The 23,466-nt window shown below is 34.3% G+C and overlaps 2 protein-coding genes across 4 annotated transcripts; one reads left to right on the forward strand and one right to left on the reverse strand.

The window, feature by feature from the left end:
- Positions 1-724: 724 nt before the first annotated feature.
- On the reverse strand, positions 725-7,771 carry LOC114400280 (WD repeat-containing protein WDS homolog). 2 transcript variants are annotated; one of them, XR_003663928.1, is made up of 6 exons: positions 6,823-7,771; positions 6,363-6,464; positions 4,407-5,042; positions 3,691-4,302; positions 3,472-3,556; positions 725-1,316 (listed from the first exon to the last, which is right to left on the reverse strand). XR_003663928.1 is itself a non-coding variant. In XM_028362648.1 (5 exons), the coding sequence occupies exons 2-5, from the start codon at positions 7,474-7,476 to the stop codon at positions 4,123-4,125; spliced, it is 1,572 nt and encodes a 523-aa protein (XP_028218449.1). In that variant the 5' UTR covers positions 7,477-7,503; positions 7,693-7,711; the 3' UTR covers positions 3,860-4,122. The 2 variants fall into 2 exon arrangements, 1 of the variants encoding a protein (XP_028218449.1); XM_028362648.1 differs by lacking the exons at positions 725-1,316; positions 3,472-3,556 and having other exon boundaries at positions 3,860-4,302; positions 6,823-7,503; positions 7,693-7,711.
- An 8,913-nt stretch (positions 7,772-16,684) lies between these two features.
- On the forward strand, positions 16,685-23,135 carry LOC114400070 (receptor-like serine/threonine-protein kinase ALE2). Of its 2 annotated transcripts, none has more exons than XM_028362336.1 (8): positions 16,685-17,229; positions 18,314-18,442; positions 18,525-18,623; positions 19,543-19,911; positions 19,997-20,260; positions 20,995-21,387; positions 21,487-21,727; positions 22,119-23,135. In XM_028362336.1, exons 1-8 carry the CDS (start codon positions 17,061-17,063, stop codon positions 22,828-22,830), a joined length of 2,376 nt encoding a protein of 791 aa, XP_028218137.1. In that variant the 5' UTR covers positions 16,685-17,060; the 3' UTR covers positions 22,831-23,135. The 2 variants fall into 2 exon arrangements, with proteins under 2 accessions (XP_028218137.1, XP_028218138.1); XM_028362337.1 differs by having other exon boundaries at positions 16,686-17,229; positions 18,329-18,442.
- Positions 23,136-23,466: the final 331 nt, after the last annotated feature.

Consider the following 23,466-nt stretch of genomic DNA (forward strand, 5'->3'; position numbering starts at 1 on the left):
CTTTACCATGTCAATCTCAATCTCAATCGGTACTTGATTCCTCCTTTAAAAAACGAAAATCTGATTTTCTATCCATTTTGAGAGCATTTGACAGGTGGTTTGCCATTTAATCTTGCAAAAAATTTGTTTCACTATGCTGCTAGGTCGGTAAGTGTATCGATTCACACAAGTAGTATAATAAAATGGTAAGATCGAGTATCGTATCCACAGAAAATTTGTTTCACTCATAATTGTACATTCAATGAGCAAACATTTGTATAAACTTAAAGCAAGTAAATATCAAGTTGGGTTTTTTTTCTAAAATCTATTTAAATACAAACTAAATATCTAAAGTTTGAGAAGTAAAAAACAGTCAAGTAAAAAGTATCAAGTCGTTCTACTGAATTTTCCTTGATGTTATTATGTATTTTTCTCTATTTAATGTTATCCTAGTATTTTTATGCTGAGAAATTACACAAACCAAGATCCCTCTAGTGAATGGGCCCAACTCTCTTTAAACCTTGTCATTGATCCCTCAACAAACTCAGCCAAAAAGAGTTGCATTAAGTCTACAGCATAACATGGACTAAATCGCTGCACTTCATTCCTAAACATACATCTTTCTAGCTTACTCTACCAAGTTCTAAGGCTTTAAAGCACTTTCCAATGCTAAAAATCCTGACTATACATACAAATGGATGGTCAAGCCACAAGCATGTAAAAATAAGCATAATTAGAAGCAATGAACACAGAAAAACAACATTAAATAGATAGTGAAATAATGTTACATCAAGGGTTCAACAGAACTTCCCAACCAAGAGGTTTAGCCTTCCATTACAAGAAATGAACGTCCAATACAAGGAAGAACAGAGTTTAAGTGGAAGAAAATGGCTAAGAAGGATTGAGGATGTCTCCTTCAACCTCTAGAACTCTAATCTCACTCCTCTAACATAAACTCTCTTGGTGACTTGACTTCTGTTGCTTCAGCTTCTCTCTTGGCTCTATTTTTTTACTCTCCCCTGTTTCCGCCAACGTTCGTGTTTTAAAGGTTACTTGGACATTTCAGCTTCTGAAGGCTCGCTTAGCGAGATTAGCTCGCTAAGCGAGAGTAAGTGAAATTCGGCTTAGCGAGCTGGGCGCGCTGAGCGCGAGAAGAGACAATCTACTCGCTAGACAAGTTTGCGGCATGCTGGGCGAGCACATCTCTGACTGATCCTATTCTAGGGTTTTCCAACATGCTAAGCGAGCTGCATGCTTTGCTTAGCGGATGTCACTCGCTAAGCACATATGTCTCTCTTAGCGAGACATCAACTACTTGAACCTTCTCTTCTTTTAACCTGAAATTGAAGTGGTTTCAACATTAATTCACAAAATGGGAGTATCTACTATATAAAATCAAACTAAACATGAAAATATGTACAATTCTTACAAAAAGAACCATAAATTGGAGGTAAAGCGTTATTTTTGTGCAAATATTTAATACAAAACTTAGTCGTGAATAACGACTAACAAAATCCACATTATTTGATGTCTTATTCTTTTGCTGCTAACAATACCTTGTAAAGTTATATTCCTCCTGGTTACAATAAATTGCACATCACATTACTTCATTAAGAAAAAACCAATGTTGAGTTGTTGTTACAACCAATCAAAGCAACTTGGAAAGATAAAGGAGTTACAATTATGACTGATGGTCGGAGTGATCCTACTTGAAAGCCTCTCATTAATTTCATGGCAACTTATGGAAAAGGTCCAATGTTTCTTAAAGCTATGGATTATTTTGGACAAGTGAAAGATAAAATTTTCATTGTCAATTTGATGAAGGAAGTGATTAATGAGGTGGGTCATCAAAATGTGGTGCAAATTCTAACTGACAATACAACTAATTGTAAGGGGGCGGGAAAGATAATTAAGAGCATGTATCCTCACATTATTGGACACCATGTGTTGTCCACACTCTTAACCTTGCTTTGAAAAACATTTGTGCTGCTCAGAATATGGAGTGCAATGAGAAAACATTTGAATTGTGTAATTGGATCACTGACATTCATGGAGATGCCATACAAATCAAGAATTTCATCATGAACTATAACATGAGATTGGCAATCTTCAATCGATTTACTCCTCTTAGATTGCTTTTAGTTGTAGATACTCATTTACCTCCATTGTCGTGATGCTAAAGAGGTTTAAGCTAATCAAGAGAGGTCTTCAAGCAATGGTCATTAGTCAAGAATGGAGTTCTTATAGAGAGGATGACACGGGGAAGCCAAACTTTGTGAAATAGAAGATTGTGAATGATGATTGGTAGGATAAGATAGACAACATCATTAATTTCACAAGACCAATCTATGACATGATTCGGGTTTTTGACATTGATAGGCTATGCCTTCACTTGGTGTATGAGATATGGGATTCCATGATTGAGAAGGTGAAACTTTATATTTACAAGAAACAAAAACTCTCTCACTTGAAGAATTATCCATTTTATGATGCGATATATCAAGTCTTAATAGCTCGTTGGACAAAGAGCGATACTCCTCTTCATTGTCTAGCCCACTCGTTGAATCCAAGGTATATATTATTTAAAGTCAGTTTTCTATGTTGATAAAAACAATTCCTTTTGATAAATGTGTAATGCTTATTTTTGTTTGATACTTAATGAAGGTATTATAATGATGGATGACTTCATGAGGATCACTTTAGAGTTGCTCCCCATAGAGATACCAAAATTTCTTATGAAAGAATGAAGTGTTTTTGGAGACTATTTCCTAATAGTGATGATTTTGATAAAGTCTATGATGAGTATGCTCAATTCTTACTTATGATGGGTCCATTTGAAGATCCAACTTCTCTTTCAAAGAGATACTCTTTGGATCCTAGAAATTGGCGGGCTAACTTTGATGCCAAGACTCCTTTCCTTCAATCTTTGGCTTTCAAGTTATTTGGACAATCAACTTCTTTCTCTTGTTGTGAGCGAAATTGGAGTACTTACTTTTTCATTTACTCACTTGAGAGGAATAGGTTGAATCCAAATCATGTCGAAGATTTGGTTTACATTCACAACAACCTTTGTCTCTTATCAAGAAATTCCGATCAAGAGGATGAGGAGACCAAAATGTGGGATGCTAGTGATGATGCATTTGATTCAATGGAGGATGTGAGATTTTTAGAGTTTGCAGAACTGTCACTCGATGAACCAAAATTGGAGAACGAGTTAATCACCAATAATGTTGACAATGCTTGATGTTTTATTTTATTTGTTGTTTTAGACATTAAACTAACTTGTTTGTAATACTTTTTAATGTTAATTTTGCACTTTGCACCTTAATGCTTTATTTTGGTAGACCATTGGATTATCTTTAAGTTTATAATATGCTATTGTTGTTACTTATTTTTCATGTTTTTTTTTTAATTTTTCAGTTTTTTTTAAATGATAAAAAATATTAAAAAAAATTGTCATTTCCTAGCCTATCTTGAGATTTTTATATTTACCGTTTTCCGTCCTCCGTCCTCCGTCCTGGTGCCCGTTTTGGTGCATCCTAGGTCTCGACCCCATCATGTTCGAACTGAAAAGAAACTACCCACAAACATGCACTAAATTGCCTATAAATTCAGAACGAGTTTTATTGAATTTATTTTAAAAAATATTTATTATTTTATCATCTTAAAAAAAAATTACTTCCTAAAGTATAAGTATTATCGTGCACGCACCCGGTTAGGAAGCCGCAAAGTGCTGAGTGCAGATGTGATGATTATTATGCCTGTCTCTGCCAACAGGGGACCTACAGCACATGCTGCCCATAGATCTATCCAACTGACTAGTAAACATATTCTTGGGGAAGAAAAGGAATATACTGCTACCATTTTCAAATCACAGTGATGAAAGAGTAAATCCTGACTTCAACGTATTAGATTCTGCACGAAATGTGACAAATTAAGGGAGTAATAAACGAAGGAAAGGAGATGTACAGTGTACAGATGTGAAATGTAGCCCAAAATTCCAAAATTCTTGCATGGGTAAACTAAGACTTTACAAACTCAAGCTGTGACCTGAACAGACTTTGTGCGGGGGGAAAAAGAATATACTAAAACGTGTATAAGCTATACACTAAGCTTGAAATTTTAATATGCAACGTGTCTAATCTACTCAAGTTGGCCTTCTTTTTTTTGTAAGCTGGGTCCCCATATACGAATGGTATAATCATCACTTGCAGATGCCAACATTTGTGGTATTTTGGGGTTCCAACTCACACAGTTCACAGTCATGGAGTGCCCAGATAGAACCTCTACAGGCCTGGAGTTCCGGCAGTTCCAAATGTATACCTGTATTAGTAGTAAGATGTTTACTAACAATAAGAATGCCTTGTAAAACAGGTGAGTAGGTTATAGGGAATGTCTATATATGAACACCAAGAAAAGGGGAGTACCTGTGAATTCTCACTACCACTGGCGATAAACGTGTTATTCAATCCACCAAAGCATGACCTTATCACATATTTGTGTTGCTTGTGGCCCATAAACCTCAATGGCTTATCCCATTTCCCAGCCACATCCCACATATGAATCTCCTGGCTGTTTAGATTGACAATGAAGAACTTGCTATCTCCTGAAACTGAAAGGGATGTGATTGGGTGCTCCTCTGAAATGACTCGCTCAGCATAGGTTCCCATGTGCAGAATCCGAATTTCTTTATCCATGAATATGCTGATAAGATACTCACCATCTGGAGTAACAGCAAGATCTACGACCTTGGGCATCCTCATTCCTCTCCATGATTTTATCACATTTCCATCACAATCCCACATGCAAACGCCCTTTTCAGGGTCAGAACTGCCACACACGAACTGTTTTGAGTTGGGAAACCAGGCACAAGAGCTGACAACAAAGCCTTGATTCCCAAATGTGTGCTTGCATGTACCTGTTTCAACATCCCACAGCTTCAAAACTTCTGTGTTCCCACATGTAAGCAACTTGGTGTCATCAGGACTCCATGCTACAAAAGATACAGCATGTTGGTGACCATAAAGTGTGTGCTTCAATGTCAATTTCCCATCCTCCAGCACCTGACAGAAGTATTTCAGAACATTAGAAATGTTTGAAAGGGTGAGAGTTGTGTTGAATTATTTTTTTTATGAGCTGTGGAGCCACTCACATTTTCCAATAGTTATTGATAGATTTACAGACAGAGTAATCACAGTTGACAAAAAAATAACTTCTAGCTTGATAATCAGTGATTGATTAGCATAAATGTTAATATTTTAACAAGAAACTACACAGCTCTACTGTCAATGAACCTGTCATTGCTAGGCAATCTACATTCCTTTTAGTGAGATAAACCTAGATTCTGTATAACCATGAGGGTATGCCTTAATTATTCAGGGCCAAGAGAATGAACATAGCGTGCTTTACATCCTACTTTTATGATCCATGGGTCAACTGTAGTGAAAATGCCGATAAAAAAAAAAACTGTAGTGAAAATGTCTTGAATGAAGTGGAAAAAGGAAAATTTAGAGGGCAGAATGACCCCACTTGCATAATTTAACATGTTAACTAATACTTCCTCTGCCTCATAACTGAAAAAATAGAATGAAGAAACTTCTCTTTCATATCACAATTTACAAGCTTATTTTCAGTCTTTATCAGCATCATAAAATTACCATCTGCCCCCATTGAGTACTTTACTTGATCTCCAACAAACGGAATATCATAATATCACTTTGACAGCTAAAGAGAAAGACAACAGATTTATAACAGTAGATTTAGAGACTGTTAGTATTATGCTCCAAACTTTGTTTCCTTGACAGCAAAATATTTTTTTATAAGGAATTCCAGCCTCAGCAAGTGTTCCAAACTCCATTTGGAAGGTATCCAATCAGGCAATTACGAGATAGGATTTCTGTGGGTTGGCTATTGAAGTGGCTTAGCAAGTGACCTAGAAGCATTGACCATTTCTATCTTTCTATCTAGTAACTAGTAAGACCAAAACTAGCATGGAACCTTACCTCAAAAGATAAACCCATCAGTCTAAACTCAATAGGTTCTCTCGATGGTAATTTGGGTAGATATTTTAAGTATCCATCCATATATCCATGGATATCAGATAGGACACCAGTGTCAGAATACAGATATTGTATAGGTATTACTCTGATCTTAAAATGGGTGTCTGGAATTTAGGATACAGAACACAGGAATAAAAAATTTAGTAATTTATCGGATAGGATAGGAAATGTATATTGGTCAGAGATCTCAAATAGAATAGTAATAGCTATAAAACTTTTTTCTCATACATATTGGGAGCTTAAACACAAATTGACATTTAAGAAAAAAAGCCATTAATATAGGATAAATCATCTAAAGCTAAAATAATGACAACAGCATAATACCTTCCATATGATGGCGGTGCAATCATTGGATGAAGAGGCCAGGTACTCTCCATTATTAGAAAATTGAACAAACCAAACTTCATTTTTATGTCCAGTCAATATCTGCAGTGATGGAAAGAGAAAAATGTTATTTAATATTAATATCTAAAGCATATAATATCACATGTTAGAAAAAGATTAATTTGGAATTTATGTCCATGATTCCAAATATGATCCATCTTCTTTTTGCCACACAGAAGCTGTCCCCATAGTCAATCTCTAGTCTTAAATTAGGGATCAAATGATCAGGAAAACAATCTCATATCATTCCAATCTTTGATATATCAAAAAACTGTTACCAGTCTCATGACTTGCTAATATAGTTTCTAGCGGCCATAAATATTACAACAGTCTCTGATTAACAATTGGATATGACTTGCAAATGGATCTAAACATGAAACTCAATACCCTGCCAACTCACCTGAGTCGTTGTAGTAGGAATCTGATCCCTGCTGCAATGATGATCCTCATAAAGTGAAATTGGACTCGACGAACTATGATACATACACGAATCAACCCAAGACATAACAGTATTTTCTACCAAATGCTCCAGCCTTCCTTCAGGCACCGAAATCGGAGGAGGAAACAACTTCTCCAAATCTGCTAATAACTTCTTTCGCAAATCATGCACAACAACATCGCCACCATCAACTGCACCTAACTCCCTATCCTTAAACGAAAGCAAGCACTTAGCGAAGCTGTGAACTTTGCACTTGCCCGCATCCAAGGCAGAAACTTGTTTCCTTAACACCCCTAAAGCTAAGGCATACTCGCCGCAATTCAAATACTCCATAACACACTGTCTGAACACAAGAAACAGGGCAGATTCCCTGGTTTCACCCAACTCATCCTTTATGGAATTGAGATAATCAATGCTTTCGTCCCAACTCCCGTTCAAAATAAGTGATTCAAGCAACTTAACCTCATTGGACTTGTACGAAATACCAGATTCCGATTCCAAACACGATGCAGAGCTACTGTACCCTAATGAATATAGACACTGGATTATGATCCTCACAAATTCATGCCTTCTAATTAACCCTTTGGAACCGAGCACCTCACAGGGATTCTCCATGCACTAATAAGATGCATGAATATTGACCTTAAAACGCGAACAAAATTGGTAAAAGAAATTCAGAAAATCTTGAAACGCAAAAAATGATAGAGTAAACCCTAGATGCTAAGAGAGTGAAAAAAATTTCCAAGGGATTACAACGGTTTGAAATTAGAAGTATCACTAACTGAAACTGAACAACATCGAAGTGAGTAACTTGAGCTTTCTAGAAGATACCGAAAAGCGTAAAGATCCAGGGCTAAGGATCAAGTGCAGAACTCAGAAGCGAGATTGAAAACGGAAATGGGTTCGTGAGTGTATAACTTTTTTTCAAAAAAAAAAAAAAAAGTTAACGGCACGTGGTTTTCTTAATCCGGGTCGGGTCGTTCTTATCCGAAAGTGATGTGCACTAAGGCTTACACATGGCTCAAATCCACTACCAGGGACTATAAGCATGACGTCATCATCAGCCTCCCACCCTTTTTGTTTATTCATGAAATAATTAAGATTTTGCTATATGATTTTTTTTTCGTTTTTGAAAATCTCAAAACTTTTTATTTTTAGTCTTTGTTCTCAAATCTTGTTAAACTTTTTTTTTTTTACTGCAAACTCCGCTAAAAATATTGTATTGATGATGTTATGTTGATTTCGGCAACCGTCACATGAAAAAATAGTCCAAATGTGTAACATCAACATATCATGTTATTAGTATCACGTCAGGGATAATATCACATAATCATCACCATAAAATAACTAAAAATTAATGTCGAATTTTGAGTTAGAAAAAAAATAAAAAGTATGTGATTTTTAATTTCAATTAAACTTGTATATTATATTTAAGGCTTAACTTTTCCATGCCCCTGTATATACCACTTTTTTCTTTTAGTCTATAATTTTTTTTTCTTTTTTTGTGTTTTTAATTTTTTAAGATTTTTAGTTTATGTAATTTTTTTCACTTTTAGTCTTTTTACTATACCTTCTCAACAAAAACAAAATTTAAAAATATAATTCATCCGGTTTTTCAAATTTCATTAAAATATCTTCTAATGAAACATATGAATACTCAATTATTAGAATATTGAATATTATACCCCTCTATTTTTTATTTATTTTGTCTGATTGCTTTGTTCGACAAAAGATACAAAAATTATATTGTGGCGGGTATAGTTTAGACATAATACTATCACGAACACTAATGATGTAACACTTTTTACTAAAATGACATTACTAATGTGGGATATGCCGGCCAACATGACATCAATGGTTTAATAGTTTTTAAATGGGATTTGACAATATTGGTTAATCATTCTTATATGCATGATTTAAAAAAGAATATCACAAAAATAAAAATGAAAAAACATAATTAAAATTTTGTTTACTGTTTAATATTTATAAACTTATGAACTCAAGAGAAACCATGAATGATGAGAAGAGAAAAGGTAGCAAGTTGAAAAACTAAAAAAGAAGAAATGATAAATATTGGTATTCTCCTTAATTGAATCACGAAGATGATGATACAAGTTTATATACAATAAGTTGAGATATCTTTCAATCTAACTACCTGTAACAACTCATTATTTTACCGTTGTAAGTAACTAACCAGCTGTAGTCCAACTAATGCAACTAACAACATAATTAACAATAGGTATGCTAAAATCCCCCTCAAATTGAGAAATGAATATTAGTCATTCATAGTTTGGAGTGGAGAAACTTAAATGCGCTAGGAGGCAGTGTTTTGGTGTAGATGTCAACTAATTGATTTGCAGACGAACTTGGAAGTAATTTGATGAGACTAGCTAGCAATCGTTCCCAGATAATGTGGCAATCAATTTTTATGTGTTTGGTTCTTTCATGGAAGACAGGATTTGCTGCAATATGAAGAGGGAAATAATTCTCACAAAACAACAAAAACAAGTTGTCTGAATCCAACATGAAAATCTTGAAGTAAAAAGGTAAGTCATTGTAATTCACAAGTGGCACTAGCAAGAGCTCTATATTTAGCTTCAGAAGAGCTTTGAGGCACAATTGCTTGCTTCTTTGATTTCCATGAAATCAGATAGGAACCAAAATAAACTGAAAAAACTAGTGATGGATTTGCGAGTATCAATACAGATAGCCCAATCTGAACCACTAAAAGCTTTAAGATATCGTAGTATCCTAGAAGCTGCTTGTTGGCGAGCAAATGTTGGACTAAACACAAATTGACCAAGGTGTTGCACTACAAATGTAATATCTGGTCAAGTATTGGTGAGATAGATCAATTTCTCAATGAGTTTGCGAAATGAAGAAACTTCTGAGTCAAGTAAAGAAGTACCAGAGGTTTGATGCAACCTTGTGCAATAGCCAATTGGTGTAGAAATAAGTTTTGAACCTATCATGCCAACATCATCGAGAATATCCATAGTGTATTTTTTTTGACAGATGTTGATACCATATTTGCTACAAGCAACTTCAAATCCAAGGAAGAATTTAAAACCCCCAAGATCCTTAATGTGAAAATAGTGTCCAACAATTTGGTGATATGAGATATTTCAAAAATATCATTACCAAATAAAACAATGTCATTGACATAAACCAGTAAAATGGCAAAGGATGCCCCTACGTGATTGGTAAACATTGGGTAATCAGAAATAAATTGTTGATATCCATGTGAGAGGAAAAAAATAGATAATTTAGCATACCACTACCCATTTGCATGTTTGAGACCATAAAGGGATCTCCGAAGTCTACACATTAGGTCAGGTTTATAGGATTTCATGCTTGGAGGAAGAATCATGTAAACTTCCTCATTAAGAACACCATGTAGAAATGCATTATTGACATCAAGTTATTAAAGTTGCCAATTGTTGATGGCAGCAAGTGCTAAAGCAATTTGGCAGTAGTTATTTTTGCAGCTGGAAAGAAGGTATCAAAATAATCTTGACCCTCAACTTGGGTATTACCTTTGGCAACAAGGCATGCCTTATATGTTTCAATACTACCATCAACATGGTGTTTGATCTTATAGATCCACCTACAACCTATAACAGTTTTGTGGGGACATAAACATGTAAGAGACCATGTGTTGTTTCTCTCCAAAGCATTAATTTCTTCATTCGTTGCTTGATTCCAATGGTTATGTTTATATGCTTAAGTGTAGGATTTTGGTTCGGTTTGAGATGATATGGACATAACAAAAGTATGGTATGAAGGGGATAATCTATCATATGATAAGACTAAGGATAAAGGATAACAAATACTTGATTGATGAGAGGTCACAATTGATGCATATTTGGTTTGAACCTTGGGCGATCAGATCTGTGAAGTTGAGGTTGTTGCTCAACAGAAGATGATGCATCACCAGTGGATGCATTATTTGGTGTGTTAGGAAAAGCTTGCTTAGGTGGAGAAATATTAGGAGAGGAATATGGAGAAGGAACATGTGAATATGACTCAAAAAGATTAGAAAAAGGATTGGTAGGTGACAAAGATGGATTGTCATCTTAAATGATTAAAGGAGGGTGTGAAAGAAAATAGGGATTATCAGTGACAAATATATCATCAAAGTAAGGGAAACAATCTTCATAAAAAATGACATTTATGGAAATTTCAATAGCTCAAGTTTTAAGGTTAAAAGAGACATAGCCTTTTTTATGAGGTTTGAAACCAAGGAACACGCATGGTAATGCTCTTGGATCAAGTTTCTTTCTATTAAATGTGAGGATGCTTTGTAACATAGGCAGCCAAAGACACGAAGCAAAATAATATCATATGGAACAATGTATAACTTTTGATATGGTGAAACATTGTCAATGAAAAAAGTGGGCAAATAGTTAATGAGAGTGCCATCATGAATAAGAGCATGTGACCATAAAAAAGAGTGGTAAGTGAGACTGAAATCAAAGAGCTCGAGTGACATTCAACAAATGTTGATGTTTCCTTTCTACAATTCCATTCTATTCAAGTGTCTCTAAATAATATGTTTGATGCCTTATACTGATAGTAACATAGAATTGGTGCATAATAAATTATGCTCCATTATCAGATCTTATAGTTTTAACTGGTTACAAATTGTCTTTCGGCAAAGGCAATAAATGTTTTTAATTGAGTTTGTGTTTTAACTTTTGAAACCATAGGAAAAATCCATACAAATCTTGAATAATCATGTACAATGGTTAAAAAATATGTATGACCATGCAGGGATGTAACTAAGCAAGGACCCCAAATATCCACATGTAATAAAGATATAAAAGCAAAAGCATGTGAAGTGCTTATAAGAAAAGCTTTTTTTTTTCTTAGCCTTATGGCATGTGTCACATACAAAAACTTTACCAGAAATCAAAATAGGATAATGTTGCTTCATGATATGCAACCTTTCATGAGAGGAATGCCCTAGTCTATAGTGCCATAAATATATAGGAACTTTATTGCAGGAATGAATTTTATTACAATGAAAAGCTAAATTGGAAACAACAATCATAGAACTGACACTAGGTATCTTCAATTCGTATAAGCCATCTTCTGCATCAACTATACCAATCATCTTCTGGTTGGCTATTTCCTATATCATGCATTTACCAGTATAAAAATTCATTTTGCAGTTTAGGGAAGAAACAAGTTTAGAGATAGAGACTAGGTTAAAACTTAAATTTGACAAATAGAGTATATCAGTAAGGGAATCAGTGAGTTGTAATGTCCTCGAATAATTTGCCACAATTTGTTGGCCATTGGGAAACCGAACCACAATGGGTTTAATCTCTTTGTAAGTGGTATAAAACTTTAAAGATGAAGTTACATGATCAGTGACACCTGAATCAAGATCCATGCGACCTAATCATGTTTGTTGGTGGCATAGACCAAAGATAAACATTACCTATTGTGCAATGATCACTAGATGAGACTGTACCAAGTTTGTTGATATGAGAGATGTTGTTTGGAGCTGAAACTCCATGGTTTGATTGCTGTTGAAGTAAATTCAACAAGGTTTAATCCTGTTGAGATGTAAGCTTCGTGTCATTCACTTGACTTTCCTACATTTGTTTATTTTTAGAATTATTTCCTTATGCTATAATATTGTTTATTGTGGTTCCCTATGGTTAATACAATATGTGACCAGAAGGATAACCATGTTACTTGTAACAATCTTCAATAATGTGTCCAATTGTTCCACAATGAGTACAAGCTTTAGTATTTTTTTTCTCCAAACTTACCTCTGCTATAAGAGCCACGACCTCCTCTACCTCCCTTATGAGCTGAGAAGTCAGGAGAATATCCATTCTTCTTGAAACAATTATCCACAATGTGGTTATCTCTTCCACAATAGCTACAAGAAATGTTAGATCCTGAAGTTGAACTAGCATCATTTATCAGACTCGTGTTTCCAAGCATATTTGTGCTAACAAATTGTCTTTATTGTTGAACCGCATATGAGAACACTTTAGCAATGGGAGGCATAGGATCCATCATCAAAATATTGGACCTAACAGCATTATATTGTTCTTTCAATCCTCTCAAAATTTGCATAAGTTGATCTTTCATTTTTTCTTTCCATTACCTTAGTAAGAACATCACAAAAGCATTTATGCATAAATGTACAAATAAGATCGGGCCTATAACTCTCTAGTTCATCCCAAATCATGTGTAATTTTGTAAAATAACCAGTGATAGAAATATCAGCTTGTGTTGATTGAAGCCATATCTTGCTGCAACTCTGAAACTCACAACAAATTCCCCTGTGAATAGCAAGATTTCAAAATTTTCCAAATATCAAGGGCATCATCCATCCATAGTATACTTTGTCGAATTGAAGGTGACACAGAGTGCACCAAACACGATACAATTATATTATTACATTTTTTCCAAGCTGAGTGAAGAACATGATTCAATGTTGGTTGTTGAATTGATCAATTGACAAACTCTACTTTATTTTTTCACACTCAATACAATGAGCATAGATCTATTCCATGAATTGTAATTCACTGGGTCCAAAATTGGTGAAACAAGATCCGTAGCAAGCTTTCACTAGAATAAAGATAATAAGGACTATGAACATTTAGGGATTGATCTTGATCCGAACCCATGAAGAGAAGATGAAGAAACCAAATCAAAACAAGCAAAAACAAGAAAGAAAAAAAAAAGTGAGTCGTGCAAGAGAGCTCTTCTACCAAGATGAACTCAAGAAAAGCCATCAATAACATATGGCATAAAAGAAAAAAGGTAGCATGCAGAAGAAGCAAAAGAGAAGAGTTGATGAATATTGGTATTTTCCTTAATTGAATCATGAAGATGATGATACAAATTTATATACAACAAGCTGAGATAGCTTCCAATCTAACTACCTCTAATAACTCACTATTTTACCGTTGTAACTAACTAATTGTAATCTAATCAATGCAATTAACTAAGTTAAGTTAACTAATTAAAGTAGGTATGCTGAGATAAACATCAATAATATATTCTCGTTAGTTCGCTTATTTTTTTTAAATGATACATATTGAAAATAATTTATATGTTTAAGATTTATTTTTATTTATATTATAAGATAATAAGAGGATGTGTAAGAATAATTGTTAAAAAAAAATACTTCTTTCATCCTTTATGTAAAAATTAAATAAGTCCACTTTTTCATAATATTAAGGAAAATTGACACTTTCATATATATTGATTGTTTGTAAACTCTTTTTATATCATTATTTTTATTTATTAAAGTTGAGTATTATTGATGAGAAATAAGAGATACATCAAACCAAGTGATTTGGTCCAACTGATAAAGGACCTTCTCTATCTAACAATTATCTAAACGAGAAAACGACTTAGGGGTTAGACGCTGGCAACTTTATTGCCCCCTCCCTTTGTGAAAAGTCCTTGCAAAGTTGATGTCCACTTATTTCTATTCAAGTAAATGTATTTATTCACTTATTAATAATATAAGTCAAACTTATGGGTAGAAAAAAACTATCCTTTTAAATTATATGTTTAAATTATTTAATATGATGAATATTTTTGAAATAAAATTTAAATTTTTGATACCACTAATTAAAACTAATTAACTTATTTTTATTAATCCTAATGAATTAATTATGTGTTTCTTACGTATAAAAGATTGGAGAGAATATAGCGTTACTATTTGATATTTTATATATTATTTAGACTTAATTATATATTTTTTTCCATAATTGTAAAAAATGTTGTGCAATCTTATTGCACAAAAAATAGTTTATCTTTACATTTGAGTTATGAGATTTAATATTTTTTTAACAAATTACAACGACGTCCCTCGTCATTCCTAAATTTTTTCAAAATTATCTGTTGAATTGATTAACGTTTTCCATCGTACCATGAATGAAAAAATGAGAGTAAATCGATACAACATTGCATAATTCTTACAGCATGTTCCATATGAAAAAAAATAAAAATCCTTAGAGCATGTTTAATTGGCACACTGTTTTTTTCTTTCTTTCACTAACTGTTGTGTAAAGAAAAATATATGAAAGTCAAAGGGATTTTAATATTTGTTATTTATGTTTGGCTCTATTTAGGGTTCTCAGTATTGGCTCCCTGCAACCTCATCATCCACCCGATCCCCATTGCCCATCTTCACTTTCAGTTTGTGTTCTCTTTTGGGAAAATTAAAAATTCTTAATCTTAAGCAACCATGAAAAAATTGTTACTCACGAACCCAACTTTGGAAGCGGAAGAAGGAGTTGTGATGTAGATATGGAGAAAAAAAATCCAAATTTGATAGCAGAGAAGACACGTAACAGTCAGATGAAAGGGAATTAGATTAGGAACCACACCGACAACAACCACTAAATTAAAAAACTAATAATACTCTTTAATTATTTGTCATTCTAATTAATGATTGATGTCAACAAAAGTTCAAGATAGTAAATAATATATGTTCATGACTATTTATATTTAAAATAGTTAAGGGGTAAAACAATACAAAAACAAATGTGTATTAAAATAAAATATATTTAACCTATATAAAAGGTTTATGAAAGAAATTTAACTGTGTATTATAATATTCATAAATCTAAAGGTCAATAAATATTTTTTATTATCTTACCATCAAATATGAATATGATTTGTCTGATGTTCTTTTTTAAACTGTTTTTATATTATCCATTCAAAATAATGCTATATAATAATTATATTAATATTTAATCGTAAACTCATTTCATGAAAATTATAAAAATAATATTGTTTCAAAAAAAGCAACACATGAATAACTTGAAAAGAAAAAACACAAAAATTAAATTACACCAAACACAAATTTGATTCCTTGATCACCCTAGCCTACTCCCATTGTTAAAGTTAATCTTTATTAGAAAGGAAAATATTGATGATTATAATAACAGTCGGTCTTGTCGTAAGCTTATTATTGCTGTTTCTAAAGTCAAATTCACATTAATTATTTCGTATTTGTTTTCATTAAAAAATTAATAAAGTCTCCCTTGTTTTATTATCACATTTCTTTCCTGTTAAGTTTTGACAATTATAAGTGGAAAACATCTCTGTTTCAAGAAGCATTTTCAATTTATATTCCTCGAAAACAATTTCTATTTATTGTTTTTTCTCTAAAAGCATTTTTAATTTTTTTTTTTCCCTGCCACTTACTAAATATATTTTCAGCAATTCAATAACAACAAGTGATGTTTGTACTAAATCCCATCTATCACCGTTATAGCAAACAATACTTAAAACCCATCATAATTAATCGACTGATACGAAGTTATGTTAACTCGATACAATTATGTTAAACAGTAAATTTGTGTTATTCTCAATAGTTTTAGTTTATTTAAACAAAAAGAAAAAGAAAGAAAAACCCATCATAGTTTTAGTTTATTCGCAATATTTTTTTTTAAAAAAAAGAAACAGAAAACATATGGAGACAATTGGTTAGCAAGGTGTTCCGCACGAAATCAAATGAGAAAAAAACAAAGAAGACCTGCTAAGACCTACTCAATCTTTTTTCTTTCATCGATTCATTCTCAAACAGTAGAATAGATTAAGACGAGTAGGGCATTTCTTTGACGGATTTAATTTTGTTTTTCTTTACCATGGCAAAGTTAATAAGACAACATTTTATAATCCCCACCTGATTTGATTTCTTTTAATGATTAATTATACCTAATTTTATAACTAAATATAAAACTAATCCTAAAAAAATAAACAAGAAAGAATGGTCCACCACGATGGCGCGTTTTGACGAGATGAGATTGGCGTTTCTTTGAAGGCTTTTGGGTGACGCTCCCACACGTAGCGTGCGCGAGTGTGTAGAAGAATGGTCATCACAGACTCACTACTGTATCACTCCCACCAGCATTAAAGGCTCTCAACTTCCCCCTTCTTCCTCTCTTCCCCTTCTCCACCCACTCTCACTCACACTCTTCTCTTCCGTTTCAAAACCACTCTCTCTCCAGATCTCTCTCGCTTTCTCGCTCTAACTTTCTCTCATGCACGCCGCTTGCGTTGCCTAGATCTTCCACCGCATTTCATGGATCCAGGAACCGAGCTTCCTGCATTGTCTTCTCTCTCCTAGGGTTTTCTGATTCCTTCTTCTGCTTCGCGCTTTTGAGCTATGCGTTCTCTCTCTACCGGCTCGGTCTGCTGCCGTCTCCACCATGACCGCCGGCGGCTGCTCTGCCGGAATTTCGCCACCTGCCGGTCACTCCTCAAAGCCTCTTCTCTCTCCTGACGATGCTCTTCGCTGGTGTCGTGTTCGGCGAGAGAGAATGCCGGTGTCCGTCGTCTTCCTCCTCGCTCTTCTCAACTTGCTTTTCTCTTGCCAAGGTTCTTTCACTCTCACTTCCCTCTTCTTTCGCTCTTTTAATTTCGGCGTCTCTATGTTCTATTTTGTGTGTTGGCAATAGAAATTGAAGTAATGTGGAGTATTGGAAGAACAGGAAGACCAACGTAACGTAAGAGTTTGTATTATTTTGTTCTTTAGCTTTTTCTTCTTCTTCTTCTTCTTCGTCGTCGTCGTCGCTGGAATATGTATGAAGTGGATGTTTACGCTTTCTCTGAGAAGTGTTCGCTACACGTGAATCCCTGACTGGTAATTAATATGTAGCAGTTACTTGCCAGGTTCAAGGTCCCTGAACCTGAGAGTCTGAGACTGGGTTTGTACATGTCTGCTAGTTCTGTAGCTTGGTAGCAACTGAATTCTTCAATGTTATAGTTTTTTATTTGTGCTGTGTTGTTTGAATTTTAGTTGGTTGGTTGTCAATAATGTTATTATTCTTTTTGCTAAATTATTTATACTTTTAATTGTGTCTAGGACAGCTTTTCTGATGGTTTTTTTTCCACTAAGTAGTTGTCTGCTATCCAGTACATGTGGCATATCATTGTTTCCCCTTAATGTTGCGATGGACAAAACCTAGTCTTCACTTGCCAGACCTAATTATTTGATGCAGCATTATATTGGATATTTATTTATTTGGTTTCTGAATATATATTTTCTACCATTGGATTGCCATAGGTGCACACTCTCTTTAGCATTTTAATCCAATGACTCCTTTCCCATAAAGCAAAACTATGACAATTTGATCTATATACTGATATTTTCACATTTTGTCTCTCTTCTCTATCTTATCTGCTTCAGCTACTAAACCAAGCATTGAATTGAATTATCAAGAAACATATTTTACTTGATTCTCTAATAGCCTGCCAGATTGTCCAAGACTCATCATGTCGAGCACCACATTTAGCAAGAAAATCCACAAACTGATTGCTTTCCCGGAAAACATGCTTCAAACTTACTATCACACTTGTTGCTATTAATGAAAAAGATTATCTGTTGATATTTTATTTTATTTTCAAGACATTCCTTTTGAGATCCTCTCTGTGGATGCTACTGTTACATATGACATAATAGGTTCTTTGCATGCAGTGAAGTCTATTTCTCTGAGTGTGTCATTTGCTTCATCTGAACGGGCTAAAATGTGGCTTGTGAAACCTTCTTCTGGACCATCTTCTGCACCCGTGCCATCTCCATCTTATCATGGTATACTATATATTTCAATAGCTCGATGTAAACTTAAAATTAGCTTTTGCATATAAGGAGGGCTAATCTTATCTTATTGTAGGTCCTCATGTGACTCCAAGACCAAGACATCATTATCATCACCGTCACCATCACAGCATGAGGCCTTATGTAGCAGCTCCACCCCCTTCAAAAGATCAAGGTAATTTTTTGGAATAGACAATCTTTCCCTCCTACTCTTTTTGAGGGAAGAGTTATAAGGTGATGTCCCCTGCTCCCCCTCTTCTCCTTAAAGAGATAAGTTGGTCAAGGGCCAAACAGAATTTTAGAGAAGCTCTAAAAATTAGTATGTTTTTTTTTTTAATGAACAAAAAGCCAAAAAAGATTAGAGGAGCTTTTACTTTTGAGAATTGAAGAGAAAAATAAAATTAAAAAAGCTTGGCCAAACGCAATCTAAATTATAATATCTCAACAACTATTGGTCTTTCCATTTTGTAGTTATTATATATATTTTTATCTTTATATATGTTTTTCTGAACTCTCTATTTGGACAAGTAAGATAATCAAATGTGTCATCTGGATTCTTCATAACCTAGTAATCTAACTTTTATAATTATGTTGCCTTCTTAGTCTTTTACTGTACGTTGTGTTGTTAATCACGGTAAGACAATATAAATAGAAATGATGTCTAAAAAATAATATTTGGAAGAAAATTCTTAATGAATAAATTTTCTTCCTTAGATTAAAAACATTTTATTTGAGGAAATTTTATTTATTTTAAACAATATTTGCTTCTTGATGTTCTTTCAAACTGTCTGATAATGATTGCTCACTCCATATTTATGGTAAAAATGATTTTATGCTATATTTGCTTTTGGGTGTTCAGCAGCGCGTGCAATGTGGAAACTATGCCCTAGTTCTCAAAGTTATGGAATGGTTTAATGATTTAATTAATACCATAGGCCTAAATATTCATTTTTCAAACAAACTCAAATTAATGATTTCTGTTAAATAAAGCCTTTTGCTGATTGATTGGATTTCTGAACTTAACATTTGCTATTTTTTGGTCCTCCCAGTTAGTGTCTCATACTGTATACTCATTTATACTGAATTTCTGGCAGCTTGTGACCAAACCTGTACTGATCCGCTCACATCAAGTCCCTTTGGTTCACCTTGTGGTTGTGTATTTCCCATGAAAATCAGACTTACACTGGATGTAGCTCCTTATGCTGTTTTTCCGGTAATGACTGAGTTAGAGAATGAAATTGCATTAGGCACATATTTAGAGCAGAGTCAGGTGAAGATAATGGGTGCCACTGCTGACAGTCAAAATCAGGGAAGAACTATTGTTGATATTAACTTGGTTCCACTGGGAGAGAAATTTGACAATACAACTGCAGCTCTTACATATGAGAGGTTTTGGCACAAGAAAGTTCCTCTAAATAGGAGCCTTTTTGGCGATTATGCTGTTGTGTACATTATTTATCCAGGTAGTTGTGTTTCTGAGTTTCTCCTTATAACATTTTACTTTACCAGCATTGAGTTACTATCTGAGACTAAAGCTGTTTGTATTAGGAATGCCATCATCGCCACCATATGGATCTTTAACTGGGAGCAGTCCTAGTCAAAGTGTTGATGGTATTCTGCCAGTCAGTGCCAACTTTGTCAGCAAGAACCAGAAAATGAATCTCAGGACCATAATCATCATTGCTTTATCTTCCTTTGTACTCTTGCTGGTTTTGGTGGGAGCATTTTCAATTATTTTGAAATGGAGGAAGACTGGGAGACCCTCAAGTGCTGTTGGCCCTGCATTCACATCATCTCTAAACAAGAGATCAGGTATAGTTTTGAAGTTCTTTTGACATTTAATTTTTCTTTTAAGTTGGCAGAATTTTTTGTTTGATTACTAAATAAACATTTTTGTCTACTCAACTATGGCTATTGCCTAAAATTAATTTTTCCTTGGGTTGATTGTGGCTCCCTTTGTAGTTTCTTTCTTTTAGTTTCTATGCTATTCTTGTTATGTGAAGACAATTATATTTGTTAGATCTATTTTGGCAAAGTGAATTTACATGATGTTTATACATTGTTTGCAGTGTATTGATCTGTTTGACTATGAAGATTTTTCTACTGTCATTACTCATTGATGTTGCCTTTGTACCTCGCTTCAATTAGGTTTTCTTGACTCACATGTGTTAGTTTTTTGTGTGTGGGATTGTTTTAATTTTTTATATGAAAAATGGACAGCTGTAAATTAGACTTGTTATACCAAATACATACTATTATTGTCATCTACAGAACCAATTCTATTAATAAGATGCCCTCTGCCTTTGGTGGTTATTGATTTATATACACCTGCAGTGAGCTCAAATATAGTGGTGTAGCAATAGAAACATTTTTGTTTTATGTTTGCAATTTCTCTTTCTTTAGTATGTAAACTTGCATTTATGAGGTGCAAGTCTGGTATTTACTTGTCCTTTTGTATTTTTTTATAGTAATTTTATTGTTTTCTTGGTTATCTTTATTATATAATAGTTGAAGTAAATGTAAATGGATCTATGCTTCCATTGCAGGCTTGGGGTCTATGTTGTCAAGTAGTATTACAAGCTCGACATCAATTTCACTTATGTCCACAATGGCTACTTCCCTTCTCTCTGTTAAAACATTTTCACTTTCTGAGCTTGAGAAAGCAACAGATAAGTTTAGTTCAAAGAGAGTTCTAGGTGAAGGAGGATTTGGACGTGTTTATAGTGGGACATTGGAAGATGGGGCTGAAATTGCAGTTAAGATGCTAACAAGGGATAATCATCAGAATGGAGACCGTGAATTTATTGCAGAGGTTGAAATGCTAAGCCGTCTGCATCACCGTAACCTAGTGAAACTGATTGGTATATGCATTGAAGGGCGCAGGCGTTGCTTGGTGTATGAGCTTGTTCGCAATGGCAGTGTTGAGTCCCATCTGCATGGTAACATATTTTCATCAGCTCAAGACGTGCAGCCCATGTACAATTTGTGTTTCTTCGTTATCTTTTAATTCATTTAAATGCTTGTTAATGATATTACAGGTGACGACAAGATAAAGGGAATGCTAGATTGGGAAGCAAGGATGAAGATTGCCCTAGGAGCTGCAAGAGGACTGGCCTATCTTCACGAGGATTCCAATCCCCGTGTTATTCACCGTGACTTCAAAGCTAGCAATGTGTTACTAGAAGATGACTTTACTCCCAAAGTTTCTGATTTTGGCTTGGCAAGAGAAGCAACTGAAGGAAGTAATCATATTTCAACGCGGGTGATGGGAACTTTTGGGTAAGTGTATAAACAGACTTTGTCTACAGCAACTTGATTAAGTACAGTCTTAAACATTTCTAGTGCCAAATTGTAAAGTTCTTCAATGACTCCCAATGTATATACTATTTTAAAGTTTTGGATAGTATTTCAATTCTTGACTCTCTTTATGTAACTTACATATATACTTAGTTTAGTTAATTTGTCAAAGATTCAAATTGTTAAATTGTATTTACTACTTGTTAACCATTTTGAGATTTATCTCCTCTCTACTAAATAATTTAGCTTTATGAGCTGTAATTCATACGTCTAAGAAATGGTGGGACTGTGGGAGGTGCATTCTGTTTTTTTGTGCATTACAAATTCCAGGTTTTAATTTGATGCCTTTTCTATCTGATCTTCAATTTTGCAGGTATGTTGCCCCAGAATATGCGATGACAGGCCATTTACTCGTCAAAAGTGATGTTTATAGTTATGGTGTTGTGCTGCTTGAACTTCTCACAGGCAGAAAGCCAGTGGATATGTCTCAACCTCAGGGACAGGAGAATCTTGTAACTTGGGCGCGGCCAATGTTGACGAGTAGAGAAGGTGTAGAACAGCTGGTGGATCCATCTTTGGCTGGAAGTTACAACTTTGATGACATGGCAAAGGTTGCTGCTATCGCTTCAATGTGTGTTCACTCAGAGGTTACACAGAGACCTTTTATGGGTGAAGTTGTGCAGGCTCTCAAGTTAATATACAACGATACAGATGAGACTTGTGGAGATTATTGTAGTCAGAAGGATTCCTCTGCTCAGGAATCTGATTTTAGAGGTGACCTTGCCCCTTCTGATAGCAGTTGGTGGAATGCGGGAGGGCTAACCCCTCGAATAACTTACGGGCAAGCTTCTTCCTTCATCACTATGGAATACAGTTCCGGTCCACTTGAAGAAATGGAGAACAGACCCTTTTCAACTTCAAGCTTGATTGGGGATGAAATATCTTTACCGATTAGGCATGGGAATAGATCAGGGCCCTTAAGAACAGTCCGAAACAAGCTGTCCTTATATAGATTTACAGGAAGTCGGAGTGAGCATGGAGGACCTTCTTCCAAGCCCAATTGGAACGATGGTTACTGGGTTTAAGAGGTTTGGGCCTTTTTTTTTAGTGTTTTTGAAATGTACAGTTTCTAAAGGGATCAGAACTAATGATTGAGTGACTGATTTAGCTTAGGCATCTCAAATTTCTGCAGTTTTCATGTTATGGTTGGAGAGATACAGGACGTTGACAAATTTTGAAATATTGATTCATTATACAAGGAGGAAGTGTAACTTAAACAGTATTGTAAATGCCTTGAATTGTATCTCGTGGCGTCATTCCCATTTCCATTTCCATTTCTATCAGCAAGGACTAGCCAAAATGAACTTTATGACAATTACTCTACTGTCTATTTTTACTAGCAGCCGTATTTGCAATTCTAGTCTAAGAAACAGGTATAGAATGGGGAAAAGAAATGTAATTTAATAAGTTATAGCCATGCATTGCCTTATTTATTCAATCTTTCTATTTTTAACTCTCTCATTCGCACATCACAACACCCCAAATCAGTTTATTTTTCACTTTCTCACCCGCACATCACAACACTCCCAAATTTCCCCAGTAGTTGTATTGTTTTCTATATTTTTATGACTTAAATATCTTTTGGTTCTTATAATTTAATATTTTTTTTTTTTTTTACTTTTAGTCATTTCAAAATTATTTTTTTGTTTTTAATGTTTGTT

Source organism: Glycine soja, chromosome 19 (assembly GCF_004193775.1).
Source record: "Glycine soja cultivar W05 chromosome 19, ASM419377v2, whole genome shotgun sequence".
Classification (NCBI taxonomy): Eukaryota; Viridiplantae; Streptophyta; class Magnoliopsida; order Fabales; family Fabaceae; genus Glycine; species Glycine soja.

Bases quoted from the DNA above. Each gene is read 5' to 3' on its own strand.
- LOC114400280 (XM_028362648.1), bottom strand. From the start codon at position 7,476: ATGGAGAATCCCTGTGAGGTGCTCGGTTCCAAAGGGTTAATTAGAAGG. The intron at 6,465-6,822 runs GTGAGTTGGCAG...CCATCACTGCAG, and splicing joins TTCCTACTACAACGACTCAG to ATATTGACTGGACATAAAAA. The intron at 4,303-4,406 runs GTACTCCCCTTT...CTACTAATACAG, and splicing joins GTGGTAGTGAGAATTCACAG to GTATACATTTGGAACTGCCG.
- LOC114400070 (XM_028362336.1), top strand. From the start codon at position 17,061: ATGACCGCCGGCGGCTGCTCTGCCGGAATTTCGCCACCTGCCGGTCAC. The intron at 19,912-19,996 runs GTAGTTGTGTTT...TGTTTGTATTAG, and splicing joins TGTGTACATTATTTATCCAG to GAATGCCATCATCGCCACCA. The intron at 21,728-22,118 runs GTAAGTGTATAA...TCAATTTTGCAG, and splicing joins CGGGTGATGGGAACTTTTGG to GTATGTTGCCCCAGAATATG.